The sequence below is a fragment of the Mixophyes fleayi genome, chromosome 7 (assembly GCF_038048845.1).
Source record: "Mixophyes fleayi isolate aMixFle1 chromosome 7, aMixFle1.hap1, whole genome shotgun sequence".
Lineage (NCBI taxonomy): Eukaryota > Metazoa > Chordata > Amphibia > Anura > Limnodynastidae > Mixophyes > Mixophyes fleayi.
Window position 1 is genome coordinate 6,379,757 of NC_134408.1, and position 25,771 is coordinate 6,405,527.

The 25,771-nt window shown below is 40.0% G+C and overlaps 1 protein-coding gene across 1 annotated transcript; it reads left to right on the plus strand.

Moving 5' to 3' along the window:
* The first annotated feature begins 110 nt into the window (after positions 1-110).
* On the plus strand, positions 111-23,858 carry LOC142097177 (RING finger protein 112-like). Its single transcript, XM_075178812.1, has 15 exons — positions 111-289; positions 1,811-1,856; positions 8,214-8,278; positions 8,638-8,929; positions 9,041-9,235; positions 9,704-9,841; positions 10,502-10,606; positions 10,723-10,773; positions 11,213-11,269; positions 11,842-11,928; positions 15,809-15,932; positions 16,825-16,955; positions 18,105-18,158; positions 18,420-18,494; positions 22,384-23,858. The coding sequence occupies exons 3-15, from the start codon at positions 8,256-8,258 to the stop codon at positions 22,903-22,905; spliced, it is 1,854 nt and encodes a 617-aa protein (XP_075034913.1). The 5' UTR covers positions 111-289; positions 1,811-1,856; positions 8,214-8,255; the 3' UTR covers positions 22,906-23,858.
* The last annotated feature ends 1,913 nt before the right edge of the window (positions 23,859-25,771 follow it).

The window sequence follows — 25,771 nt, forward strand, 5'->3', positions numbered from 1 at the left end:
TAAAGGTCCGAGTCTATGACAAAGGTATATTTACAGACCATTTTGTATCTCTTTCAGCAAGGAATTCTCCTCTCACTCTCTGCCGACAGATACAGCCTGCGTCAGCAATTTCACTGCACTCCACTCTGACAGCTACTTGTGTTCTCATCCTCGTTGCTGAAGGAAACTCTCACTTTTCTCTCTCTGCCTGTCGCCTCAATACAGGTTCTCCTCCTCAGAGACTCCACACTTACTTGCAGAGCAGCTGCGTCCAACTGCCTCAGCGGTCATCAGTTCAGTCCATCTAGCGGTAATGTCCGGCTCTAATATCACTACTGTATGTGAAAGGGTTTGGCCAGGGTATGAGAAATCTCTAGCACCAGCTACAGGGCTAGTCTAAGTCCTAAGACCAAGTTATGTCAGCATCGTATTCATGCTATAACATGTTTGTGCAATTAGGAGCAACTGTAAAAATGTCTTGTGTACATTAACGACAGACTAATAAATGTTTTTCCAAGGGGGGAAAAAATACACAAATCATATTTTTTAAAAATTTCCATGTATAATCATAAATGACTGTAACATTCGTTGTTTTGCAGAGTACAACTACACCCATAGTCATGACCACACGTATCTTGAGTCCCCTTCCTTGTTGACTTTGGCTGTATGCAGAGCCAATTTACTTGCAGTTTTAAACAAACGCATGATGCCCTCAATAAACATGCCTTAATGACTCAGGCCCCTTCAATGTAAGTTACTAATCTAATTCTATAAAATAATTAGGAGTTATTTTGAACACCAGATCTTCTACTTTTTCATACACGTGTAATGTCCATTCCTGCCTTACAAATACGTTTAGTAGACGGATGTTAGAAAGGAAGATAAGAGATTACATCAAAATGTTCAATGATGTAATTAGTATTTGCAGTTCATATGCTAGACATGTCAGATGTTCAAATTACAAACTGATTATTAGCGATAAAGTTGTATACTTTGAAACATTGCTGTTGAGTTGCCACAATAGTATCTAATGATCAGCAGAGCAGAGAGTGACATGATTCAGCTGGAGAGAAATAAAGAGAGCTGAAAAGATTCAATTGGAGAGACATAAAGGGAGCTGACAGGAGTCTAAAAGAGAGGTTAAGAGACAGGTACTGAAGAGAGAATACCTTGAGAGACAACAACTACAGAGAGACACAGCAGAAACAAAGTGTAACCTGAGAGTCATCCAGTGTCTGAAGAAAATGTATCATTCATACCTCCCATAAGAAATAAGACTCAAAGGGGGGTATTCAATTGTCCGCGGGTTAGAGCGCGGAAAAACTATTACCGTTAATACGGTAATCTCTCACTGGATTTCAGCTCGCAGCTCCGCGGTCCACGCAGGATTACCGCTATTACGGTAATCCTGCGCGGACCGCAGGATTTTCGGCAATCCCGCGGACAATTGAATATGCCCCAAAGATTTGTATATTACACTCACCAAAAATCATATAGTCCTGGCCAAATTAATTTATTGTCAGAGAACCATAGTAGCTAAGGAGAGACCACCCATATGAACGTAACTTCTCCACATATAGAGACTGGATTCAGAAGTCATAGATTTTTACACTCCAGTTTTATTTAGTAACAGATCATAACTGTGATACCAATTGTGAATTACTGTTGTGTAGGACTGCGCACTACCTGGCTACTCTGCTCACACATCATCTGTCACTGTAACTCCAAGGACGCTCAACTCTGTTGCTCATGATCATACGTCACCCAATAGGAGGAGGAAGGAGGTGTCACTAACTCGCTTTCACTTTCTGTTCTGTCTTCCTTTATACAGCGGAGAACAGGGAGAGAGAGGGAATACAGTGGGATCCATGGATACGGTGAGTATAGAGTGTGTCTGGTTATATTACAATGTGAGAGAGATCACAGATCAGGAATACACAGAGATACGGGGAGTATACAGAGTGTCTGGTTATATTACAGTGTGAGAGATCACAGATCAGGAATACAGAGAGATACGGGGAGTATACAGAGTGTCTGGTTATATTACAGTGTGAGAGATCACAGATCAGGAATACAGAGAGATACAAGGAGTATACAGAGTGTCTGGTTATATTACAGTGTGAGATAGATAACAGATCAGGAATACAGAGAGATACAAGGAGTATACAGAGTGTCTGGTTATATTACAGTGAGGGAGATCACAGATAAGGAATACACAGAGATACAGGGAGTATACAGAGTGTCTGGTTATATTATAGTGTGAGAGATCACAGATCAGGAATACAGAGAGATACAGGGAGTATACAGAGTGTCTGGTTATATTACAATGTGAGAGAGATCACAGATCAGGAATACACAGAGATACAGGGAGTATACAGAGTGTCTGGTTATATTACAGTGTGAGAGAGATCACAGATCAGGAATACACAGAGATACAGGGAGTATACAGAGTGTCTGGTTATATTACAGTGTGAGAGAGATCACAGATCAGGAATACACAGAGATACAGGGAGTATACAGAGTGTCTGGTTATATTATAGTGTGAGAGATCACAGATCAGGAATACAGAGAGATACAAGGAGTATACAGAGTGTCTGGTTATATTACAGTGAGGGAGATCACAGATAAGGAATACACAGAGATACAGGGAGTATACAGAGTGTCTGGTTATATTACAGTGTAAGAGAGATCACAGATCAGGAATACAGAGAGATACAGGGAGTATACAGAGTGTCTGGTTATATTACAGTGTGAGAGAGATCACAGATCAGGAATACAGAGAGATACAGGGAGTATACAGAGTGTCTGGTTATATTACAGTGTGAGAGAGATCACAGATCAGGAATACAGAGAGATACAGGGAGTATACAGAGTGTCTGGTTATATTACAGTGTGAGAGAGATCACAGATCAGGAATACACAGAGATACAGCGAGTATACAGAGTGTCTGGTTATATTACAGTGTGAGAGATCACAGATCAGGAATACAGAGAGATACAGGGAGTATACAGAGTGTCTGGTTATATTACAGTGTGAGAGATCACAGATCAGGAATACAGAGAGATACAGGGAGTATACATAGTGTCTGGTTATATTACAGTGTAAGAGATCACAGATCAGGAATACAGAGAGATACAGCGAGTATACAGAGTGTCTGGTTATATTACAGTGTGAGAGAGATCACAGATCAGGAATACACAGAGATACAGGGAGTATACAGAGTGTCTGGTTATATTACAGTGTGAGAGATCACAGATCAGGAATACAGAGAGATACAGCGAGTATACAGAGTGTCTGGTTATATTACAGTGTGAGAGAGATCACAGATCAGGAATACACAGAGATACAGGGAGTATACAGAGTGTCTGGTTATATTACAGTGTAAGAGAGATCACAGATCAGGGATACAGAGAGATACAGGGAGTATACAGAGTGTCTGGTTATATTACAGTGTGAGAGAGATCACAGATCAGGAATACAGGGAGTATACAGAGTGTCTGGTTATATTACAGTGTGAGAGATCACAGATCAGTAATACAGAGAGATACAGGGAGTATACAGAGTGTCTGGTTATATTACAGTGTAAGAGAGATCACAGATCAGGAATACACAGAGATACAGGGAGTATACAGAGTGTCTGGTTATATTACACTGTGAGAGAGATCACAGATCAGGAATACACAGAGATACAGGGAGTATACAGAGTGTCTGATTATATTACAGTGTGAGAGAGATCACAGATCAGGAATACACAGAGATACAGGGAGTATACAGAGTGTCTGGTTATATTACAGTGTGAAAGATCACAGATCAGGAATACAGAGAGATACAGGGAGTATACAGAGTGTCTGGTTATATTACAGTGTGAGAGATCACAGATCAGGAATACACAGAGATACAGGGAGTATACAGAGTGTCTGGTTATATTACAGTGTAAGAGAGAATACAGAACGGGGTAAATGAATTAAACTGCGGATTTTGCAACTTGCCGATATTCGGCGACTGTGCAGGGGAACTTTAAAAACGACAATGTCTTTAAGGCAAAACTTGCCTTTAAAAATTTGAAATAAAAGGCTTAACAGTTGATTACATAACTATAAACCCTTATTCTTAAACTTACTTGTGCTATGAAATTAAGATACCACACTGACTTGTTGGCAAAAGAACTTATTTATTTAATTAACTGCTCACTGATATGGTGAAGGAAGAATACTGTACACAGCATCGGCAAACACAGCATCGGCAACTGATCAATACCTGGATCAATACCTATCAAAATCTATATGTCCCATCACGGGTCACCCACTTTTGGGACATCAGTATTTATCTACCATTTTACCTAAGCGCACCCTTGTAGTTTATCCTTAAACTACAGTCATTCTGGAACCCAAACCCTTCTGGGCTAATCGTAATGCACCACAAGCCAGCCCTGAGGAGCTGTACTCGCACCGCACCTAAGCCAACTCTTCGAAAGGACTCCCTACCATCAATGTGCGCTTTACTAACCGTGATTATCGCCTGTACAGTGTTCTCTTTACCACGCTGAAGGCTGCACTCGCCGCAGGACCCTAGTCCAGGCATCAAGTCTGCACACCAAGCGACTCCACATACATCTGGGGCTGAACCAGAACACCAGTACCATATCATGGCCCATGCACCAAGTGGCCTATTTTACCTCCAGGGTTGAATCAGGACATTCATACCATATCACGGCTCATGCACCAAGTGGCCCATTATACCTCCAGGGCTGAACCAGCACACCCGTATCATACCACAGCCCGCGCGCCAGCTAACCCATTATAACTCCGGGGCTGGACCAGCACACCCGTAATATACCATGGCTCACACACCAAATGGCCCAACATACCACCGGGGCTGAACCAGCACACCCATACCATACCACGGCCTGCACACCAAGTGGCCCAACAAACCTCCGGGCCTCTACCAGTACACCCGTACTTTACCACGAGTCCGCGCACCGAGTGGCTCATCCTACATATGGGCCTGTACCAGGATCCGTACCAGATATCAGAACATGTGCAACATGCTGATTTCACAGACTCGGGCCAGCACCAGAACCTGGGCAAAGACACGGGGAGCACCTCTTGTACTTCAGGGCACATCAGCAGGAAAGCAAGTCTGTAACTCGACAATGAACGTTGGAGCCAGGAATGGGAGGGAGGGAGGGGGGGATGCTGTCCTGGCTCCAAAAGGGGTTGGATGGCTTATCCCTGAGATGTTATAGACCAGGCCTGTCCAACCTGTGGCCCTCCAGATGTTGTGAAACTACAAGTCCCAGCATGACCTTCCAGCTATCAACTGGTTGTCTACCGGCAAATCATGCTGGGGCTTGTAGTTTCACAACGCCTGGAGAACCATAGGTTGGACAGGCCTGTTATAGACTGTTCCCTTTATCCTGCTCCCTATTACACTCACATAGCATCACCACACCTTCCCTGCTTTGTTTACCCTTCGTGGGGTCTTAACTAGTTAAGTACACAAGCCTCCGCTTTTAATCTCCTTCGGGCTTAATTTATCCCTCAATTCTAATTTCCAGTGAGTACTTTGTGTTGTAATTAAATGTATGTGACACCTAATGCAACCTGACCTATTGTTCGCAAGTCACGGCTCGGTGGTAGCACTCACACTGTCCCTCTTTCCAGAATCATAAAGTTCGGAGATATGTGTGGTCTATGTATACTATTCCGTTCAATATATAATATAAAATTAAATGTTAAATAGTGGCTTTGCTTGATTTTTACAGGACATGCCATTTTCAAATAAGGGGCTTCCGTTTCATCTGTTAGCCTCAAAAATACAGAATGACCAATACATTTACAATACAACAGAGAGCTGTTATACATTATTATTTGTATCTGACAACCACTCCACCACATGACACCCCTTCTTTATTGTCTTGCTTGTAAGTACGGAGGTAGCCACAAACCTGTGTGCACAAAGCTGAAAGCCATTCGGCAATCTAGCTGGAGGTCTAGGTCCCATAAGGCAGAATAAGCAACTTATATGATGACCACATACACAGTAATATGGGGTCATCACCCAACCAAATTTCTGTTTAATCTTAGCTGACATCCAAGGGATCGACCTCTTATGATTGGGATTGATGGCCTTTTTGGGTTTTTACACATTATGATTTGCAGTCAATTAGGTCTAAAGTGACAATGCTGCCCCCTGCTGGCGTAATTCATGCAGTGTATTATTGCAGATGTAGTTTTCAGCCACAATCATTATATACATAGATGTGGTGTCACTTCATGCTGCTCTGCAGGCCCCAGAACTGCATTTTTATCAAATACAAAGTCATAAAATGTATTGGGAGTCACAGAAACATCCACAAAAAGTATTTCTGGATTGAAGATTATTTAATACAACGCACATATTCACGTATTTTGGGGATATTCTATATCTAAATGTTTTGTAAACCCATTTGTTACAAAGTGTGCTCTGAGTAAAAGGTTTTTGTACAAATTGGACTTTAGTGTCTGAGGGGTGTGTCTATTGTCAAGCGAACACATCAGCTACTCCTTCAGAACTGGACAGGTCCTCATCTTAGAATACGGCGTACATACATATACACTTGTTTGCAGCTTTTCAGTCTCAAGTTTTACTGCACGCTTACATGAAACAATAAGACTTTTGACACATTGTATCAGCAGTGTTATGCCATCTGAGTCTGTGATATATTTTGATACAATAACATTTATATTGATACATATTTTTACATTTCCCAATGCAATTTCAACCAGTATATTACTGTGGAGGCACATTGCATATCATCTAGAAGTTCTAACCTCATTACCTCTCAGATTACCTGTTGACCTAGCTAATTAACATGGGCTGCCAGCTAGTTAACTCAGACATTGTTCTGATTAGAAAGTAAATCTAAGCTGCACCTCATAACAATGGACATCTGAGACAAATGGTAATTACATTAACTAACACAAGCAAAATGACTGCTGCTGCCCTGTTATTTTCTCACAATATGGCAATATTCTTTATATTTATACTACATACAATATTGCAGGTAATAGCAATAATTCCTAACAACATGAAATAATAATAATACACATAATATACTGATGCTGTGGTGTTTATGCTTAGACTGGGCCAATGATTAAAATGTACATTAAACTATGAGAAACGGGTGATGAATACAAAGTTCTCAGTCCAGTAGCAGCCCGTTTCCTCACAGTACACCTTTCTAGTAATGGGTAGGAACCTATATATCAAAGAATGAATACTGCTATCACCGGCAATAACCCTGCCGGCAGTGAGATTTGTCTATGAAGGTTTCCTCATGCATTTACATGGGAAGCATATATAACAAGTATTGTGGCAGTGCTTGTACAGCTGCAAAATCTCTTCTGCTATCTATATCTCAGGATGGCAATAACAAATGTAACAGCTAAATTTGGTGTATATTTATAACATTTCTTAGAGACTGTGGTCCATGTTGACATGACAGCCTGACATTTCTTCCCCATTTGGTGTTTGGTCTGAACAACAGACTTGACTATGTCTGCGTGCTTTTATGCATGGCGTTTGCTGCCACATGATTGGCTGGTTAGATACTTGCATTAATGAGCAGGTGTAGAGGTGACCAGATAAAGTGGCCACTGAATATAGATCATGCTGTGATCCACCTCCCATTAAGTGATAGCATTTTAAAGTCCATCTCGGAATCATTTGTCAGAAAACTACCTGAATAAATTCACTAAGTCTGGGGGGCTTGAATCCATAGGTTCTATTTGTTTTATTTTATTTATTGGTGCCCGCTAAAATGATTTGCTTCCCCTTCTTATACTGTCTTTACAGTAGGATATTTTGCAATAATCCAAAAGCAATTCTGCAATAAACATAAAAGCTGATAGAGAACGCCAACTGTGTTGGATACTCTCTCTTTCATTAATTATATTTTTAAATGCACTTTTAAGTCTGATAAACGTGTTGAGTGGCAATTACAATATTCAATTTTAATATCTGGCTTCTGTTTGGTAGAAGAGACATTTGGTATGTGGATAAAGGTAGGACAGTCCATGGGTGATTCATGTGAATACATATAGGTATTTCTATGTAGCTTTCGCACACACTCTGTACATTGGAGCACAGAGATAGTAATGAAGGAGTGGCTGTTTCTATTAACTGTTTCATTTCTGAGTAATACTGAACCTCCCTAGTTTCATTGCTGTTTCAATACTCTACGTGATCCACAGGTTCCTCAATCATCTGAGTGACTGCCGGACCTCACACACATCATGGGGAGCAGCAATACTAAGCCGTAAGTTATTACGGGAGCACATGTTGTGTTATTTTCTGCTTTATGTTGTTTCTTTTTACTGAAACTGCCTAGTTCCTGAGTGTCATGTGTAATATTATCAGCTCTCTGGTCACTATGTAAATATCAAAGTCCTCTACACCTTTAGTCCACATCCATAAATGTATATCCCTGTCCAATTGTGGATTTACATCCCTATTTCATGGCTTGAAAGGCTCCATCATTGTTGAATTTTTCTCCTGCTTGAATAACAATCTGTTTTTTATCTATATTTTTGTGTATAACTATTGACTATTTTTTTCTATGTTCGTGTCAGTACTTTGTTTTGATTTGTATTTTTTTCCTGGATATATCTGCATTAGGGCCACCATGCCTCAGGAGGGTGCTGCTGGTTTCTCCAAGCTAGAAGAGGATATTACGTGTTCTGTGTGTCTTCAGGAGCTCACTGAGCCAGTTTCTATCACCTGCGGACACACCTTCTGCAGAGCCTGCATCACCTCCTACTGGGCCACCACACAACCACAAGGATACCGATGTCCAGAGTGCAGGAAGATCTGTCCTAAAGACCAGCTCATACCGGCCTATAGACTCAAACATCTGGTTACAAAGGTCCAACTAGTGGTCAAAGAAGAAAAGGACAAACAGGAAAAGATGGTATTACAGAGTACAGTTGTTATCTTATAAAATATAGGGATTGTGCAGTAGGAAGGTCCATATACTGAAAATAATAATCCAGGAAATATTTAATAACTCTTCTGTTGTTAGGCTCCGGTCTCTGCTGTCCAGCTGGTTTACACTGATGCACAGGGCCAGCTGCACTTAGATGAATCCACAGTACAGAGATGTTTCCTGGACAGTGAGATTGCGGATTACCCCCTGTGCCTCATCTGTGTGATCGGGGAGAAGCGACGGGGGAAAACTACTCTGATGAATTATATTCTGAGAGCCCTTCACAGCCAGGTGAGAAATAGACACAGACTGGACATTGGATGGGAGAGATTGATCCTAATTATTATAAAACTAAATGCAAAGGAATCAAATTCCTCCATGAAGGAGGATCTATTTGTTCCCCAGATCAATTGATAGTATAGACTTAAATCTCTTGTGCATTCTCAGACCTCATTGTCCCTTGTATCTAGGTCCTTGTGATGTGATTAGTACATCAGCAATGACCTCTAGGCTTGAGCTTTGGTAATGAAATTATAATATTTATTGTTTTATAATCTAGGCCGGAAGGAGAGGAGAGCATTGAAGATGGTTGGCTAAGAGTTAGGGTTTTGGTGCTTACCTAATACTGATTGGCCTTGTCTGTTATGACCTACAGTGTTTACATTACAATAGTTCTCTGCCCTTTATAAACATACATCATGTGGCCCAGTATTTTTCTCAATGTTAGATAAAGTAAATAAATGTGTCTCTGTATTGTAGGAGAAAGGTGAGCCGGTCAGCCTGGGGGAACGTTATGAACCCCTCAAAGGGTTTGAATGGTCACCGGGGACGGACAGTGTAACGAAGGGAATATGGATGTGGAACAGACCATTTATTTTGGAGAAGAACAGGCAAAAGGTAAGATTGAGCCATTTTTCCAGATATTTTCTCAGATATCAGTTGTGTCTCATACATAAGTTTGTTTCTTTTTACCTTTCCAATGAGAACTACACTTGAAATAATTGATTATGTATAAGAGCAATATTTATCTTTTATTGGGAATATTATACAAATAAGGGGCAGGTAGGAAACCGTGTGCTAATCTGACTGCAGAGCTTAATGATTGAAGCTTTTTATAGAAATTAAAGTGTTGTAGAAATATCTATGGTGTTATGATTGTATTAGAATATCTCCTTTCTGAATTCAATGGGGCATATTCAATTGTTGGCGTTATAGCCAAAAATCTCGCGGCGCGCAAATTATTACCGATACTACGGTAATAGTCTGCGTAAATACCATTTATTACGGTAGTTTTCTCGTTGAATTTCAGCTCGCAGCTCCCATAGCCGCGAGCTGAAATCCAGCTTACTATTACCATAATTACGGTAATAGTTTTAACGCCACGGGATATTCAAACAATTGAATATGCCCCTATGTGTTGAATGCTGTCCACACACAATGGATAATATGTATTTTCTCTTTAATACTAAGTTTATATAGAACATCTCTTAAGTTGTGATGAACATGTCCCATTTACTAATACTCGTACAATGACCTTCTGTCATCCTCTCTCCTCAGATGGCCGTGTTTGTCCTGGACACAGAGGGGTCACTGGATATTGAGAGTGACCGAGAAACTTGTATTAAACTGTCTGCTTTGTCCATGCTCCTCAGCTCATACCTGGTACTATCTCATTATTATTATCTTATTAATTACTATATATGAAACATTAGGATGGGTCTATGAGATGTATTTTATATTCAATATCACAATATACACAATTTATTTCTAATTCTCAGATTTTCAATGTTATTTCAAATTTGAAAACTACAGAGTTGGACTATCTTGAGGTAAGGTCACCTCGAGGATCTCCAATGTCTCGGATAACTGTTTATAGCTACACAAGGAAATGATTTGTGCATTAAACTGTAGCTTAACGTTCTATCGCCACCCAAGTGACCGAACATTTACATTGACCACTTTAAAATGGCTGTGGAAGGGGAGCTCTCCTCACTCCACCCCACCACTCTGTAGCCACATATTTCAGCCAAGGATGAGTTGTACCCTCGACTCCGTGATACAGTGGCTGCATTGAATGTGTGTGGTGGTGGGGGGGGGATATCGACAAGTGAACTGTATATGGTAATTCAGATTTAATAATATAAAATATGATAAGGAATTTGAATTCAAAGTCACAAATAAACAATTTTGGCTATAATCTAATGGCTTAAGAAATATGCCAAACTGTGTTTTTAATGACATCACCTATTTTTATAACTGTGTTACCAGATGTATCTCCACATCTCTGAGCTGACAGGACAGTCATTTTCCCTGCAACATCTACAGGTAACTGAAACTATTAGTTATTCTAAATTCCTCCTATTGCATTATGACTGTCTTCTAAAATCTCTGCATCTTCTTGTAGAATCTCTAAAACTTTATTTCTCTGTCATGTCAATCCGACCTGTCACTTGCATCACACAAACTTCTAATCCTACAAATACATACTTCCACCAGCTTGTCAATTTTATCATCCCACTTCTAACCACAGCTCCAGGCTCCATCCCACATATCTGCATCTGTAAACTCATCGCTCCATCCTGCATAATACCATTTCTTTCCTTGAATGCCTCATCCTAGCTCATATCTTCATACCGCACTTTCATCCCACCTTCATCTAATCTAAGCTTGTACCTTCCACCCCATCAGTAACGTTAATATGTTATATGTAATACATTTCTATTACTATGTCTATATGTCATGGGGTGCAGTCTGGATCTCCTCTATTCTGGTAATCATTGCTCCAGCCACATTCAGATTGCTTTAGTTTATTCTGTGATGTTTCATTGTTTTCATATAGTTTATGGATATCCTTGTATCACACAATGAAACTTTTCCTGTGATGTTTTGTGTTACAGCATCTGGATCTCCTGGTGCGAGACTGGCAAGATCCAAATAACTGCGGCAGAGAAGCTGCTCGGACCTATATAGAGCATGAGATGGAGGTATTATTATTATTAGTAGTAGTATTATTAATTGTTATTGTTATTATTTTTATTATTAATGTTCTTTATTTTTATTATTATTAATATTATTATTATTAACATTTGTTTGTAGAGTGCCACCATACTCTGCAGTGTTTTATGGGACAAATACAGTAACAAAACAAGACTGGGTTATAACAGACAGACAAAGTAGTAAGAGGGTCCTGGTCACAAGCTTACAATCTATGATAGTTAATACATTATATATACACACTATATAAATGGTGTGTATCAGCCTCAGAGTGTGCTGACTTATACAGTTTACTTACCCCCCAGCAGCTCTACACGGTCACTGTTACTGATCATGTGACAGCCGCTGTGATGCGTCAGAGATCCACCATATTCTGTGAGCTACTCACTGTGCCCAGCAACATGCAAGTGTTTCATATACCCCAAAGCTGTATTTTTGTAACGACTCATGTGAGAAGCTCGCACATTACCAGGGCCACGGAAAATTATCTTCTCTGATTAGAACTTTAGCCAATTAAAACTAAAACCTTCCAGAAAAGTTGTCTATGAAACTTGGATAGGGCAACACATTTATCCTGTACTTCCCCCGGCCCCATGAGGAGTTGGGGACTAGAAGATAAATAATTTTTGTTTTATTGTATATAAATTTACTGCACCCTTTATGTTATGGGGGGCAGTTAATAGAATGGTTAGGGCAGTTAATATAGCTGCCCAGAGGCTAATGTGAAGTTGGGCCTGTGGTCTGTAAAATAACCTCACCCATGTCCTTAAGAAAGGAAGGTCTTCCTCACTGGAGGTGATGGGGCAGAGACCATGGAAGTGGTTATCTCCCATGGGTCCATACCTTCTACTCTACAGTGCCAAATTTGAGAACGGGCATCAGCGCCCAACCTAGTGCTGAATGAACTACATGTGATTGTAAGAACTAGGGGCCTGATTCATTAAGGATCTTAACTTGAGAAACTTCTTATTTCAGTCTCCTGGACAAAACCATGTTACAATGCAAAGGGTGCAAATTTGTATTCTGTTTTGCACATAAGTTAAATACTGACTGTTTTTTCATGTAGCACACAAATATCAACTTCAAATTTCATTGTACAAACAAGCTATCAAGTATTTGTGTGCTACATGAAAAAACAGTCAGTATTTATCTTGTGTGCAAAACAGAATGCTAATTTGCACCCCTTGCATTGTAACATGGTATTGTCCAGGAGACTGAAATAAGAAGTTTCTCAAGTTAAGATCCTTAATGAATCAGGCCCTAGGTCATCAGAAAATACTTGGGGATGGGGCAGTTAACATTGCCCACAACCTTAACAGCCCAATTTCATGTTTGTGGGTTGTTGTTTTTTTTTTTAAAGCTTTGGATAGAGCCTATAAACTGTGTTGTTTATGAAGTTTATTTCAGTTAACATGTACATCGATCAGCCACAATATTAAAACCACTGACAAATGTGAATAACATTCATTCTCATTACTGTGGGATATATTAGGCAGCAAGTGAACAGTCAGTTCTTGAAGTTGATTTGTTGGAAGCAGGAAAAATGGGCAAGCGTAAGGATCTGAATTTGATAAGGGCCAAATTGTAGACGACTGGGTCAAAGCATCTCCAGACAGGCAGGTCATGTGGCGTATTCCCAGTTTCCAATGGGTAATACCAAACATTAATGATCCAAGAAAGGCCAACATGTGAACCGATGGCAGGGTCATGGGCACACAAGGCCATAGACGCGTGTGGGGAACAAAGGCTAGTCCTTGTCGTCTAGTCCCACAGAAGAGCTACTGTAGCACAACTTGCTGATAAAGGTCATACTGGTTATGACAGAAAGGAGTTAGAACACACAGTGCATCACAGCTTGCTGCGTATGGGGCTATGTAGCTGCAGACTGGTCAGCGTGCCCATGCTGACCCCTGTCCACCGCTGAAAGGGCCTACATTGGGTAGCTGAGTGCCAAAACTGGACCATGGAGCTATTGGAAGAAGGTGAACTTGGTGGGGGGGGTAAATGTATAAAGCATCGATTCCTGCAAGTCGCCGGAAATCGGCGACTTTGTGGGGGAATTTGTAAGCGGCAATGGCTTTTAAAAGCAACTTTGCCTTTTAAAGAAATCGATGCTTTATACATTTTAGCCCTGATCCGATAAATCTCATTTTCTTTTACATCATGTGGACGGCCGGGTGCATGTGCATTGTTTATCTGGGGTAGAGAAGGCAGTGTGATGCATTATGGGAAGAAGGTGGAGGCCGTATGATGCTCTGGGCAATGTTCTGCTGCGAACCTTGGGTTCTGGCATTCATGTGGCTGTTCCTTTTGTCTGCAACAATGTTTAGGTAGGTGATACATGTCAACTACATCTTTCATGACAGTGGTATTCCCTGATGACATTCTTGCAGAATAATGCACCCTGTCACTTTGCAAAAAATTTTCATGAATGGTTTGAGGAACATGTCAAAAAGTTGAAGATATTGACTTGGCCTCCAAATGTTCCAGAGTTTAAAGTCCAAGCCATGGAGGCCCCACCTCGCAATTTACAGGATCTAAAGGATCTGCTGCTAACGTCTTGGCGTGCCAGATACCACAGGACACCTTCAGAGTCTTTTGAAGTCCATGGTTCGATGGGTCAGAGCTGTTTTGATGGCACAAGGGGGGCCTACACAATTTTAGGCAGGTGGGTTTAATATTGTGGCTGAACGGTGTATATTTCGGTACATTCGGGGCATTTTATTTGGATGAATGATTCAGCAACACCCGGGGCTAGATTTACTAAGCTGCGGGTTTGAAAAAGTGGGGATGTTGCCTATAGCAACCAATCAGATTCTAGCTTTCATTTATTTAGTACCTTCTACAAAATGACAGCTAAAATCTGATTGGTTGCTATAGGCAACATCCCCACTTTTTCAAACCCGCAGCTTAGTAAATCTAGCTCCCAAAGTGATTCTACATCATTGATAGAATGGCCTAGTGTGTGTGTATGTGTGTGTGTGTATATATATATATATATATATATATATATATATATATATATATATATATATATATATATATAATATTTGTATGTACAGTGTGTGTAGTATGAGATGAGACATTAGACCCTGACAATAAGGTGTTTATCACCCAGTTTACCTATTACACAGGGTGCAAATATATTGAAATTTTAGCTCTTCTGAGAAGAGCCCTAATTTTTAATTGTGTTGTATTTTTATTATTAGTTTTTCTTCTCATACAGTTCTATACAATGTGTTGAGCTAGTAAATGTTACAAATGTAGATCAGAAGCTCTCATGTGCTATGGAAGGTTAAGATTTCTATTAATGTATTTTATAGCAAAAATAGCTGTAATATAAAGTTTCCCCGACACTAACTATATATATATTAAGGTAAAATGGTGGCACAGTGAATAGCATCGGTGTTCACAACGCTGGAGAGCTGGGTTCAGTTCCAACAATGACGCTGTCTGTATGGAGTTTGGCCAATGCTGTGTCCCTCCCATACAGTCCTCCGGAGCCATCATGTACTATTGTGACAGATTTACTTTTAAATGAAACATTTTATAGTAAATATACAATATATTTAAACAATAGTTAACTTCACATGTAAATTTTGGTCTTTAAGGTATATCTCTTAATATGTTTTGGGTGTGATACATATGTTTGACGGTTACATTATCGGCATTTATATGGTCAACATCATAACATAGACAGGGTTGGAAAGTCGACAATTCAAATGTAGACAGTATTATTAGGTTGACCATAATATCCCTAACCCTAACCATATAATATTGTCTACATTTGAATTGTCTACCTAATGTTGTTGACTTTCTAAATGGACGTCTAAGAGACGACTTCATACCTGATTTTTTTTTATCATTCAGAGGCTGCGTAAGAGTTCCAAATACCGCCAGGTGTTGCAGACTCTGAGAAGTCCATCAGTTAATGGATTCCTCTTACCCCACCCTGGAAAAGAATTCCTCAGGTCAACTCAGGGTAGACTGGCAGGTAATACTAAAACATTGGCTGATTGCGTCTATTGTGTTGCCTGTTGCAAGAGTCGGCATCATAATGCGTTGTAGCGGCACCCAACTTACCCGAGAAACGCCATAGATTCCAGAGGTTTCTGGGAAACTAGAATCTGCTTACCAGTCCTGTTTTAGGTCTTGTAATTCCACACATACTGATATCCTGTAATTATCAATGATTATATTACTGAACACTTCACCCTGTGCGATGCATATTCGGTAACTGTTAGATCTTTGTTTGGACATACATACACACTATTTTCCCGCATTCATATGTGATTATACTTCAACTTTCTTTTATCATTGAACTTTTTTGTTTACCTTTTGTTAACATTTTTATCTTTTTTTTTTCTTAAATAAATGTTAGGTGTGATGAGGCTTTTAGTGTCCATTTATCTACTTTTGCAATTTTTTTTCGTATTTCAATATCGGGTAAACATTTATTTTACACCTTTACCGTTAAAGAATTTATTGACAAATATTTGGGTAGTAACAAGTATCAAGATTTTAACATCATCCTCAATGCCCTTAACTTGACCTCCCAAATCCAAAAACATGGACACTTGAGGTTTGTAGAAGAGGTCTATCATCCAACCAGGGGTGGCGGAGGCAACAGGTTCACGGGGTCAGAAAATGTAAAGAATCGAATTGTGTTCTTTCTAAATGATCGGGAAGTCCATTATTGGATGTATTGTCCATATTATTTAAATGTATATAATGCCAGCATACACCAGTATGAAACTAGACTATTACCAGACAAAGAGGGGAGCTTACACTCTATAGACATATTTAGGTAGTTTTATAAGCTGACAGTGTCTTTGTCATGTTAAATATTCAGTCTCCAACAAATTGTCATCTTTCTTTGTTCACAGATATGGATTGTGATTTCAGGAGTCATCTTACAAGATACATATCTGACCTTGTGGGTGGGATTTGGCAACACTGTAAAACTGACATCCGTGGAGAACAGATCACCTGTGCCCATCTGGGGGGAACACTGAAGGTCTGTCCTTAATTGTGAATGTTGAGTGGTATTATAGTTTATTATATGAAGGTGTTCATGGAAATTTTGCGTTGAAATGAGCTTAAAGAAACAATAAATGTAAAGATGGGGACATACTGTATATGACGGAGAACACTTTCAAATGTTCAATGACTTTGCCCTGTAAATCACAGTATTAGATTTACAAACTTCTAATTGTCCTCTCCCTGATCCATCTCGTGCCTGAAGCCTGGCCTCTGCCTTGTACTGCTGACGTCGGGTGACAATTAGTGTTTACTGGGAGCATATTGCACCGTCAACCTACTTTTTGTGCTTCCATCAATCGACTACTAATTCAGGAGCTGGCTGGCAACTTTTAGCCTGGGAGAAAAATACAATTACGTGGCCCAGACTTTTCTACCAATACCTCAACAGTCAAAAATGTGAAGGTGCGGTTTGTGTAATGTGGGTGAGGTTTATATAGGCAGTGAAATACTTAAAAGAAATTGTGAAGGAGTTATAATCCACACCTACCAGCCCTATCTGAAGCATTCAAAGCAGAGAATAATCTATTGACAAGAGAAAGGGGAATAGCTCTGTCGCACTGATTGTTGGGAGTTACCCTAACTACAACATCTTTCCAAGATTTCTCTAATAGCTTGCATTAGGGGTGCAACCAAAGAACTACTTAACTTGACTATGTAAATAAGACAACTCGAAGGTTGTTTGCAAAATAGGTGTACTTACTCTCCCAGGAGTTAACAATCAAAAATAATTATTGTGAAATGAACGTCATAAGATAAAATGTAACCTTTATTAGCTTAATTAAAAACAGAAATGAATAAAAATAGCGAAATATAAGTGATTGTGAATAAAAAGATATTCCTGTTGACTGGTTAATCATTAAGGAAGTTTGTTAATGTGATACTATAAGACACACTCCCTATCTGGTTCTATTCTGCTACATCTTTACATAGAAACATTGATAACATTGAAGACTTTATTGCTCAGTAGGAGCAGGATAAAGCAATCGAACATCCTATAATCTAATTCTGTGTATATAGGTTTAGTTAGGAGAAACATTGTATGATCATAAGACCAGGTCTAGTGAGTAATGTACAGGGGTTTAATAGACTGTGTTTTATAATCCTTTTTGTTATTGTTTTCCAGGAGTTTGTCAGTATATTGCAGAAACAACAATACGGTTTTGCTTCCCCTATAGAGGTAATAATGTTGTATATTACTGTACCTGCAGTAAATGCAGTCTGGATACTGTATATTTGTAACACTACAGAGGAACCAGTGGGGTCTTATTCAATGTGTTAATGTAGAAATGTAGATCAGGATGACATATAACTTCTCATACAGCACATGTTATGTTAAACTACATATAAATTTGTAATAATCACATTGCCTTATTCTACATCTTTTATTATCTTCCTGATGTCATGCCTTGTTGTTTATATCATATATTTGTCTCACCAGATGTTCTATTCACTTGAAAATCACCAGAACAAGAAAATCGTCATCAAGAGATTTCAGGATTTCATGGACAATGAGGTAAAGGAGTTGAGATTAATAAATACACCAATATACAAAGTCTTTGTATTAATTAGAGATTCTGGGGCTCAGGTTCTCTGAGAACCGAGCCCACCCGAACTTCGCCAATCCGAATACCACGTCGAGCCGGCTCGGTACTTTTGCATGCCCTCGGAAGTGAAAACGAGGCAAAACGTCATTGTTGCGTCATCGGATCTCGCGAGTTTTGTGTTCTATAAGTACCGCCCTCCACGGAGATCCAGCACCATTTCAGACAGACACAGAAGGGGTGGCAGTGCTCTTGGCAGTCTCCAGTGACATTGTACTGTGCCATTGCTCATACAGAAACAGGAGGGGTGGCAGTGTCCTTGCCACTCTCCAGTCTTCAGTCACATTGTTCCTTTCACTCTCCAGTATCAGTCATGCTGATACTAATCCCTCTATGTCATGTGCTAAAGCTTATGTTCAATTGCATAGTGGTTTTAAGTCAGGGAAACAAAAATACTTTTACCTTTTTTTTTTAAATAAAAAAAATCGAATAAAGGTGAAAGTTTACTGTCGAAAAACATAAAATTGCCAACATGCCATTCTAGCCAAATATTACCAAGCATACCAGCATCAGCTAGCTCTCTTCTCTCAGCTAGATCTCAGCACCTGCAATCTACACTGTCATCATTCCCACCCTCATCAGTGTGCACATCATCCTCGCACAATACTAATTCATCCCCGCTGGAATCCACCATTACAGAAGTCCCTGTACTTTTATGTAATTGCCGGTAATGATCTTCCTTGCGAAATTTGTAGTTAAACGTCAGACCTGTCACGATTTTGGCCAATTCTTTTTGAGTAGACCAAATGTCAAAATGTTGTGGTGACTCGTGTGCATCACCACTGGGTGTCTAGGGAAAGCTAAGTTTTTTCCTAGCAGCAGTTGCCAAAGAAACTGAGGGAGGAGACGTCATTGTGTCATGTACCACTTGAGCTGTCAGCTTGCTGATCAGGAGTTCATTGCATCTCTTGAGATCTGGGTCAATTGTAAAGAAAGAGAAGACTTAGCTCTTAAACCTAGGATCATGCACAGTTTCCAAAATGTAGTGATCCAATTTCAAAATGTTGATAACGCTCGGATCCTGGCGAAGCGAATAAAGTACTTGATCTACAAGTCCTACATAGTTAGCGGAATTGCTTAGTTTCATCTCCTCCTTCGATTTCTCTAGCTGATTTTCCAAAAGTCTAATTAAGACGTACCCAATAACAGCATGCATGTATCCAACAATGCCAGATTTTGCAGAGGCAGGCTACTCTGTGTATCACAGCCTTCACTAAGAGGCATACCGATGACAACATCTTGATGCTACATTTTGGCAACTCTGCTTGATCCTAGGTTTAAGAACTATGTCTTCTCTTTATTTCCAACTGTCCTAGATCACAAGAGATGCAATGATCTCCTGGTGAGCAAGTTGACAGCTGAAGCGGTACGGGACACGATGGCGTCCCATCCTTCAGTTTCTCAGGCTACTGCTCCTAGGAAAAAACTAAGATTTTCTAAGAGACCCAGGAATGATGCAAATCATTCAGCAGAACATTTTGACATCTGGTCTTGTCTAAAAGAATTGCTCAAAAATCTTGGCACCTCTGCCGTAAAGTCACTTGATCCTACTATCAACATCCAAAGAATGGTGGAGGATTATTTTAATGACAGCATAGAAATTGACACGTCAGACAGCCCATTTACATACTGGGAGGAAAAAAAGGCAATTTTGACACCCATGTACAAACTCGCTTTGCAATACCTAAGCTGCCCACGATCCAGTGTGTATTAGGAAAGAGTTTTCAGCAGAGCCGAGAACCTTGTCGGTGATTAGCGTAGGAAGCTAATTCCTAAATATGAGGAAAATATGATGTTTATCAAAAGGAACTACAAATTCCACGAGGAAGACCATTACCGGCAAATACATCAAAGTACAGATACTTCTGTAATGATGGATTCTAGCGGGGATGAATTAGTATTGTGTGAGGATGATGTACACATTGATGAGGGTGAGGATTATGACAGTGTAGATTGCCGGTAGTGGGATCTACCTGAGAGAAGGTAGCTAGCTGATGCTGGAATGCTTATTAATGCTTTGGGTGAAATGGCATGTTCTCAATTTTATGATAGAGTTCATTGACAGCACTGTTAGCTTAGCTGCCTTAAGCTTATTGTTAGCTTGTTTTGTGGGGGCCAAAACAAACCAAGCACTTCAGCAACAAAGTGGCACTCCGTGTCGCTGAAGTGTTTGGTTTGCTAAAGTGTTCATTTACTTTTTAAGATCCATTATAAGGATGGGTGGGAGGGTCCCAAAGATACTTCCATCTTGCACCAATTTTCTTTTTTTTTCTGCCACTGCTGTGTGGAAATGTTTCCTAGATGTACTATGAACTAATGTGTGTTTGTGTTGTTGCTCTGTCGCTTAGCATCCAGCCAGCTCACTGCAGTCGTTGTTCAAAAGTGTATGAAAATAATATTGTGACCTATGAGGTGGTAAAAATTTACTGTAAATCAGTGTTATTGAGGTTAATAATGTAGGAACAAAAAAGAGCAAAATTATTTGATTTTAGCATATAGTAGCAATTTTTCAAAAAAAATACAGAATCAAAACCCAAACCAAATCACGCGAGGGTGATTTTGCCAAAATCAAAACTAAAACACAAAGTTAATCCAGATCCAAAACCAAAAACACAGAGATCAGTGAACATCTCTAGTGTTAATGACATTGATAACATAGCTGGGATACCTGTCCATCATAGTATTTGTTTCATCCCTTTCCTGAAATGAGATATGTTTAATGATGGTTAGAGGAAACATCGTTTCTAGAGTACATACATGATTTACTGTGGAAAAGTATGCTTGTATAAACTATTGGGAAATATTTCCTTATCTTTATCCTTTTCTGATATCACAAATCATGACAATATCTTACTAAGATGTCCATTTTAAGACAAACATTAATGCAAGTGTAACAAAGGTAATACACTTCAGTGATTCACACTGTGTTTAAACAATACTTACAGCTTCTCTACCTCATTATTTTCTTCTTTTTTATTATTGATATTAATATTAACATTTATTTACATAACACCAGCATATTCTGTAGCAGTTTACATTTGAGGACAAACAGTAATTGCAGACAGATAAAGAGGTAAGAGGGCACTGATGTCAGATTTACAATCTATAGGGTTATAGGCGTTTGATACATGAGTTTAAATTCCACAAATTACATATTGGTCTTCTTGCATCTTGGTTACCGCTGTTGTTTGACTTCTTTCATTCCTCTAATTGAAAATGCAGAAATGAACAAAAATATTAAGTACTAAAATATTTGACTTGTGTTAAAAATTGCAGTTCATATATTACAAAGAATAATGTTAATTACTTTGCTAATGCAGCTTCACCCATAACTACAACCATTTATTTCTTCACTTTATGTCGGTGATCTGTTTCTTGTTATTTTTATTATAAAATAAGAAAATACTCCTTTGTACATTTAGAGTTTAACTTAGGTTTGGTCATGTGTGCTTGGTGGAGCCCTACACAGACCTCTATTTTAGGTCAATTTGGTCCTGACAAAATCCCCACATACAAAAGTGCATTTTTTGTTGGCTAGTTCAAATATGGGCAGTAAATTAATAGTCATACTTAATCAAAATATTATTTTCTAGTGTGGAAAATATCCAGGTTGAATGATTCACCTGATTGCCCATGTGTGAGGCCATCATTTGGCCTAGAAGTACAGACCGCCATTGAAAGCCTTTCAATCAAGTTTTTCAGACCTGTTACTGTACAACCAGATTAATGCATTATAGCTATTTAACTATATACAAATGTTACTTTTTGTTATTGCTTAACTCTCCTCTTACTATTCATTAGGCTCCAATCGCGGCATCTCTATTTAAGATACTGAAGGTTACACCAACAAAATTAAGGTCCAAAGTCGAAGCTGAGGTCTCTAACCTTGTCAATGAGTACAAGGATCTCCTGAAAGGTGATAATAAACATGAAAAGGAGGAACTTATGGATGAGATGAAATCTCTTTTGATGCAAGAACAGGAGAAATTCTGTGCCGAATACTCCAAGCGCTTCACAAAGTGTGCAATAGGGATTGGTTGTGCAGTGGGGGGTGGAGTCCTGAGCTTGGCTGGAGGTATCGTAGGAGCTGCTGTGGCTGGAACGGTACTTGCTGTCGAGGCAGCAGCACTATTGGGCAGCACAACTGCGGCAGTGGTCACAGGTGCAGTTGGAGGCTCTGTCACACTGGGGGCCATTGGAACCGGGGTGGGAGCTGGTGTGGGTGGTGTTATAGGACATAAGGAAAATAGAAAAGAAGAAGAGTCCGAGCATGGAGGTAACACTGGGTCATCTGAAGACGATCAGCAGCTGTTGGACAAATGAGACAACATCCCAAAAATAGCAAAAACCATTGATTGGATTTATGATTAATAATGGCGAGTGCTTCTTTTTCAATACACTTGTATATGTTTTTGTTTTTTTTGTTTTTTTTTACATCATTAGATTTATATTTTGCAATGGATGAATTTTGGAATATAAAAACCTTCATTTTTAAACAGAGGATTCCTGTGATGTCAATGGACAGAAATCGTATGTCCTATTTCATGACCGCCAGAGTATGAAAGTACTCGCTAAGGTCACCATAAATAATAGCTAAATATATATTTTTCAGAGACACACAGCAAAGAAGTTGGGCAAAATGGGAACATTGTAATTGCTTGAACACTCCTTTGTGGTCATGTACTAATCCGTATAACCTGGCAATTTCTCTGAATGTGTAGCCAGCCGCCCTCTGTCTACTGGATAATGAAGAAAGTGATTCATCTATTCTGGGTGGAGTTCTCTAGGATAAAATAAATGACACAGTTCTTAATTTTGTTCAGTGTTACCTGGAGGCAGGTTGTCCCCTTAATGCTCCAACCCTGCAATCATCTCTTCTACCACATTGTGTGAAGTTATCATTAACCAGTACAGCAGGTGTATTTATATCCTTGTATGTGAGGTACATTTACTGCCTAGTGATATAAAAATATCCCTGTGAATCACTATGCAGCCAGGCTGAGAGATTTCGGGTCCCGGTGTTCATGTATCAAATCACAAGTGTAGATGAAGCTGGTTAATCTGCTCCATGTTATATGAAGTGATATAGTAGAGAGAATGAGAGAGATCTCGGAGTTCCCAGAAAAGGGACATAGCGGCCTTCATAGTAAGATATATGCTGCATTTCATCTACTGGGAAATGCTCTATTTAGTCCATAACACAATTTGTACAAGCACTTCGTAATGGGAAATGGGATATGTTCTGTGTTTATAATTGATAAATATATTTATGTATACACTTGTAGTCATGTCATTATTATATATATTGGTAGTACAGGTTATTGTATGAGATCATTGCATAGTATTAGTAACTTCCACAGAGTACAGGGGTATTTACATTAATAGATGATTAACCTCTGAAGATGTCTGTCGAAAATTGTCCTTTATTATGTTATTTTTTGTTTGATTCTACCCCCCAAATGGGAGAACTTGGGATTCTGCATCTATGGGGGAACCCACCAGAAGATGTATGGATGCTATACAAAGAGAGGTTGTCCCATCGGTATACACTGAGGTGTATGACACTGTATATAAAATGCTGAGTGTGCAGCTGAGTATATGAAGTGTGGGGGATTGGTAACATGCAGCGGAGCACACAGAGATTGTAGGCACTGCCTGGGCAGCGCATAGCGTGTACTGCGGTCCACAGATGGGTTGGCAATGTTGGTACATGGAGGTGTTGTTACTGGATGAACAGAGTGTAACATGCAATAAACAAATGGATAAAATGGAGTATATCACTGTGACCCTGTAGAACAGAGATTGGCAGCAAGTGTAGCAGAGTACAAATACAGATGGCGTTCACTATCAGACGGTATTGGCACAACCAAATACACTGTCATGGAGTCTAAGACTTCATCAGGGTCCTCGCAAGAAAATATGGACTTCACTCAATAAGGACCCAGGTCACGGCCCAGTGTAGCTGGTTCCCCCCATGAAAGCAGCAGAGTACTTCGCTGACATGAGGACTCTGCCAAAAACTCTACAGATGGAAATACGGGTAGGGGTGTGCTCAGGCACTGAGGAGTGCGCTGTGCTGGTTCTTATAGTGGCTGGTTGATTAGTGGTTCCACGCATGTGTCGTCAGGACTGGAGGTTAGTGGCTAACACCTGAGAGAGTTGTTATATCATCTCTAGTCTGAGACTGAGCCCAGCTGGGTTTTGTTAAGGATTTTAATTGGAAAGGCCAGCAATCAGTGGCTGCTGAGTGTTGGAGACCTGCGAGTGCTGTCTAAGACTGCTGGTACTGACACTAAATCCTTTCCTAATGTAACCTCCTGCCACTGTGTGTGGTGTTGAGGTTCCCAGGTTAGGCAGTGCACCTCCTTCTCAGCCCTGTCTAGCTCCTGATGTGGATGTAGATGACCAGAGCATCCCCGCATATGCAGGTTATCTTTACACAGTCTCTGTGAAGATGTTGGGACACAGGTGATGTAACTTGTGGTGCACTGCAATCAGATGTCTCAATAATGTGGGTGCTAGACCATCTCTATATTGCAAAATAAACTCTTTATTTACATGCCTTCTTCACTCCAGCACATTCTGAAACGGTTGCAGTGATAAAGTAAATATGTACAGTTCCTATATAGATCTCCTGCACAGTTCTTAAGAGCTACATGGACAGAATATCAATGGTACAGTCACATCCAAAATGGTGGCTTTTTGCTCACCCTCATCTCTCTATCACATCAGTGTTCACTCACCTCTACTCTGCAGGGGTATTACCTGTCATCCTATCTTTGTGGAGGTATTATCTCTCACCCATCCTCTGCGGGGGTGATATCTATCTCCCTTCCTCTGTGAAGGTAATATCTCTCTCCGTCCCCTGCGGTGGTAATATCTCTCTCCCGTTCCCTGCAAGGGTAATATCTCTCTCCTGTCCTCTGTGGGGGTAATATCTCTCTCCTGTCCTCTGTGGGAGTAATATCTCTCTTCTGTCCTCTGTGGGGGTAATATCTCTCTCCCGTCCCCTGGGGGGGTAATATCTCTCTCCTGTCTCCTGGGGGGGGGTAATATCTCTCTCCTGTCCTCTGCAGGGGTAATATCTCTCTCTATAACTCCAGCAGTGCTTGACATCTGACCAGCAGGGTTGTCTTCCCCCTTTTTGCTCTTCATATCAATCTCCCGTCCTCTGTGGGGGGTATTATAT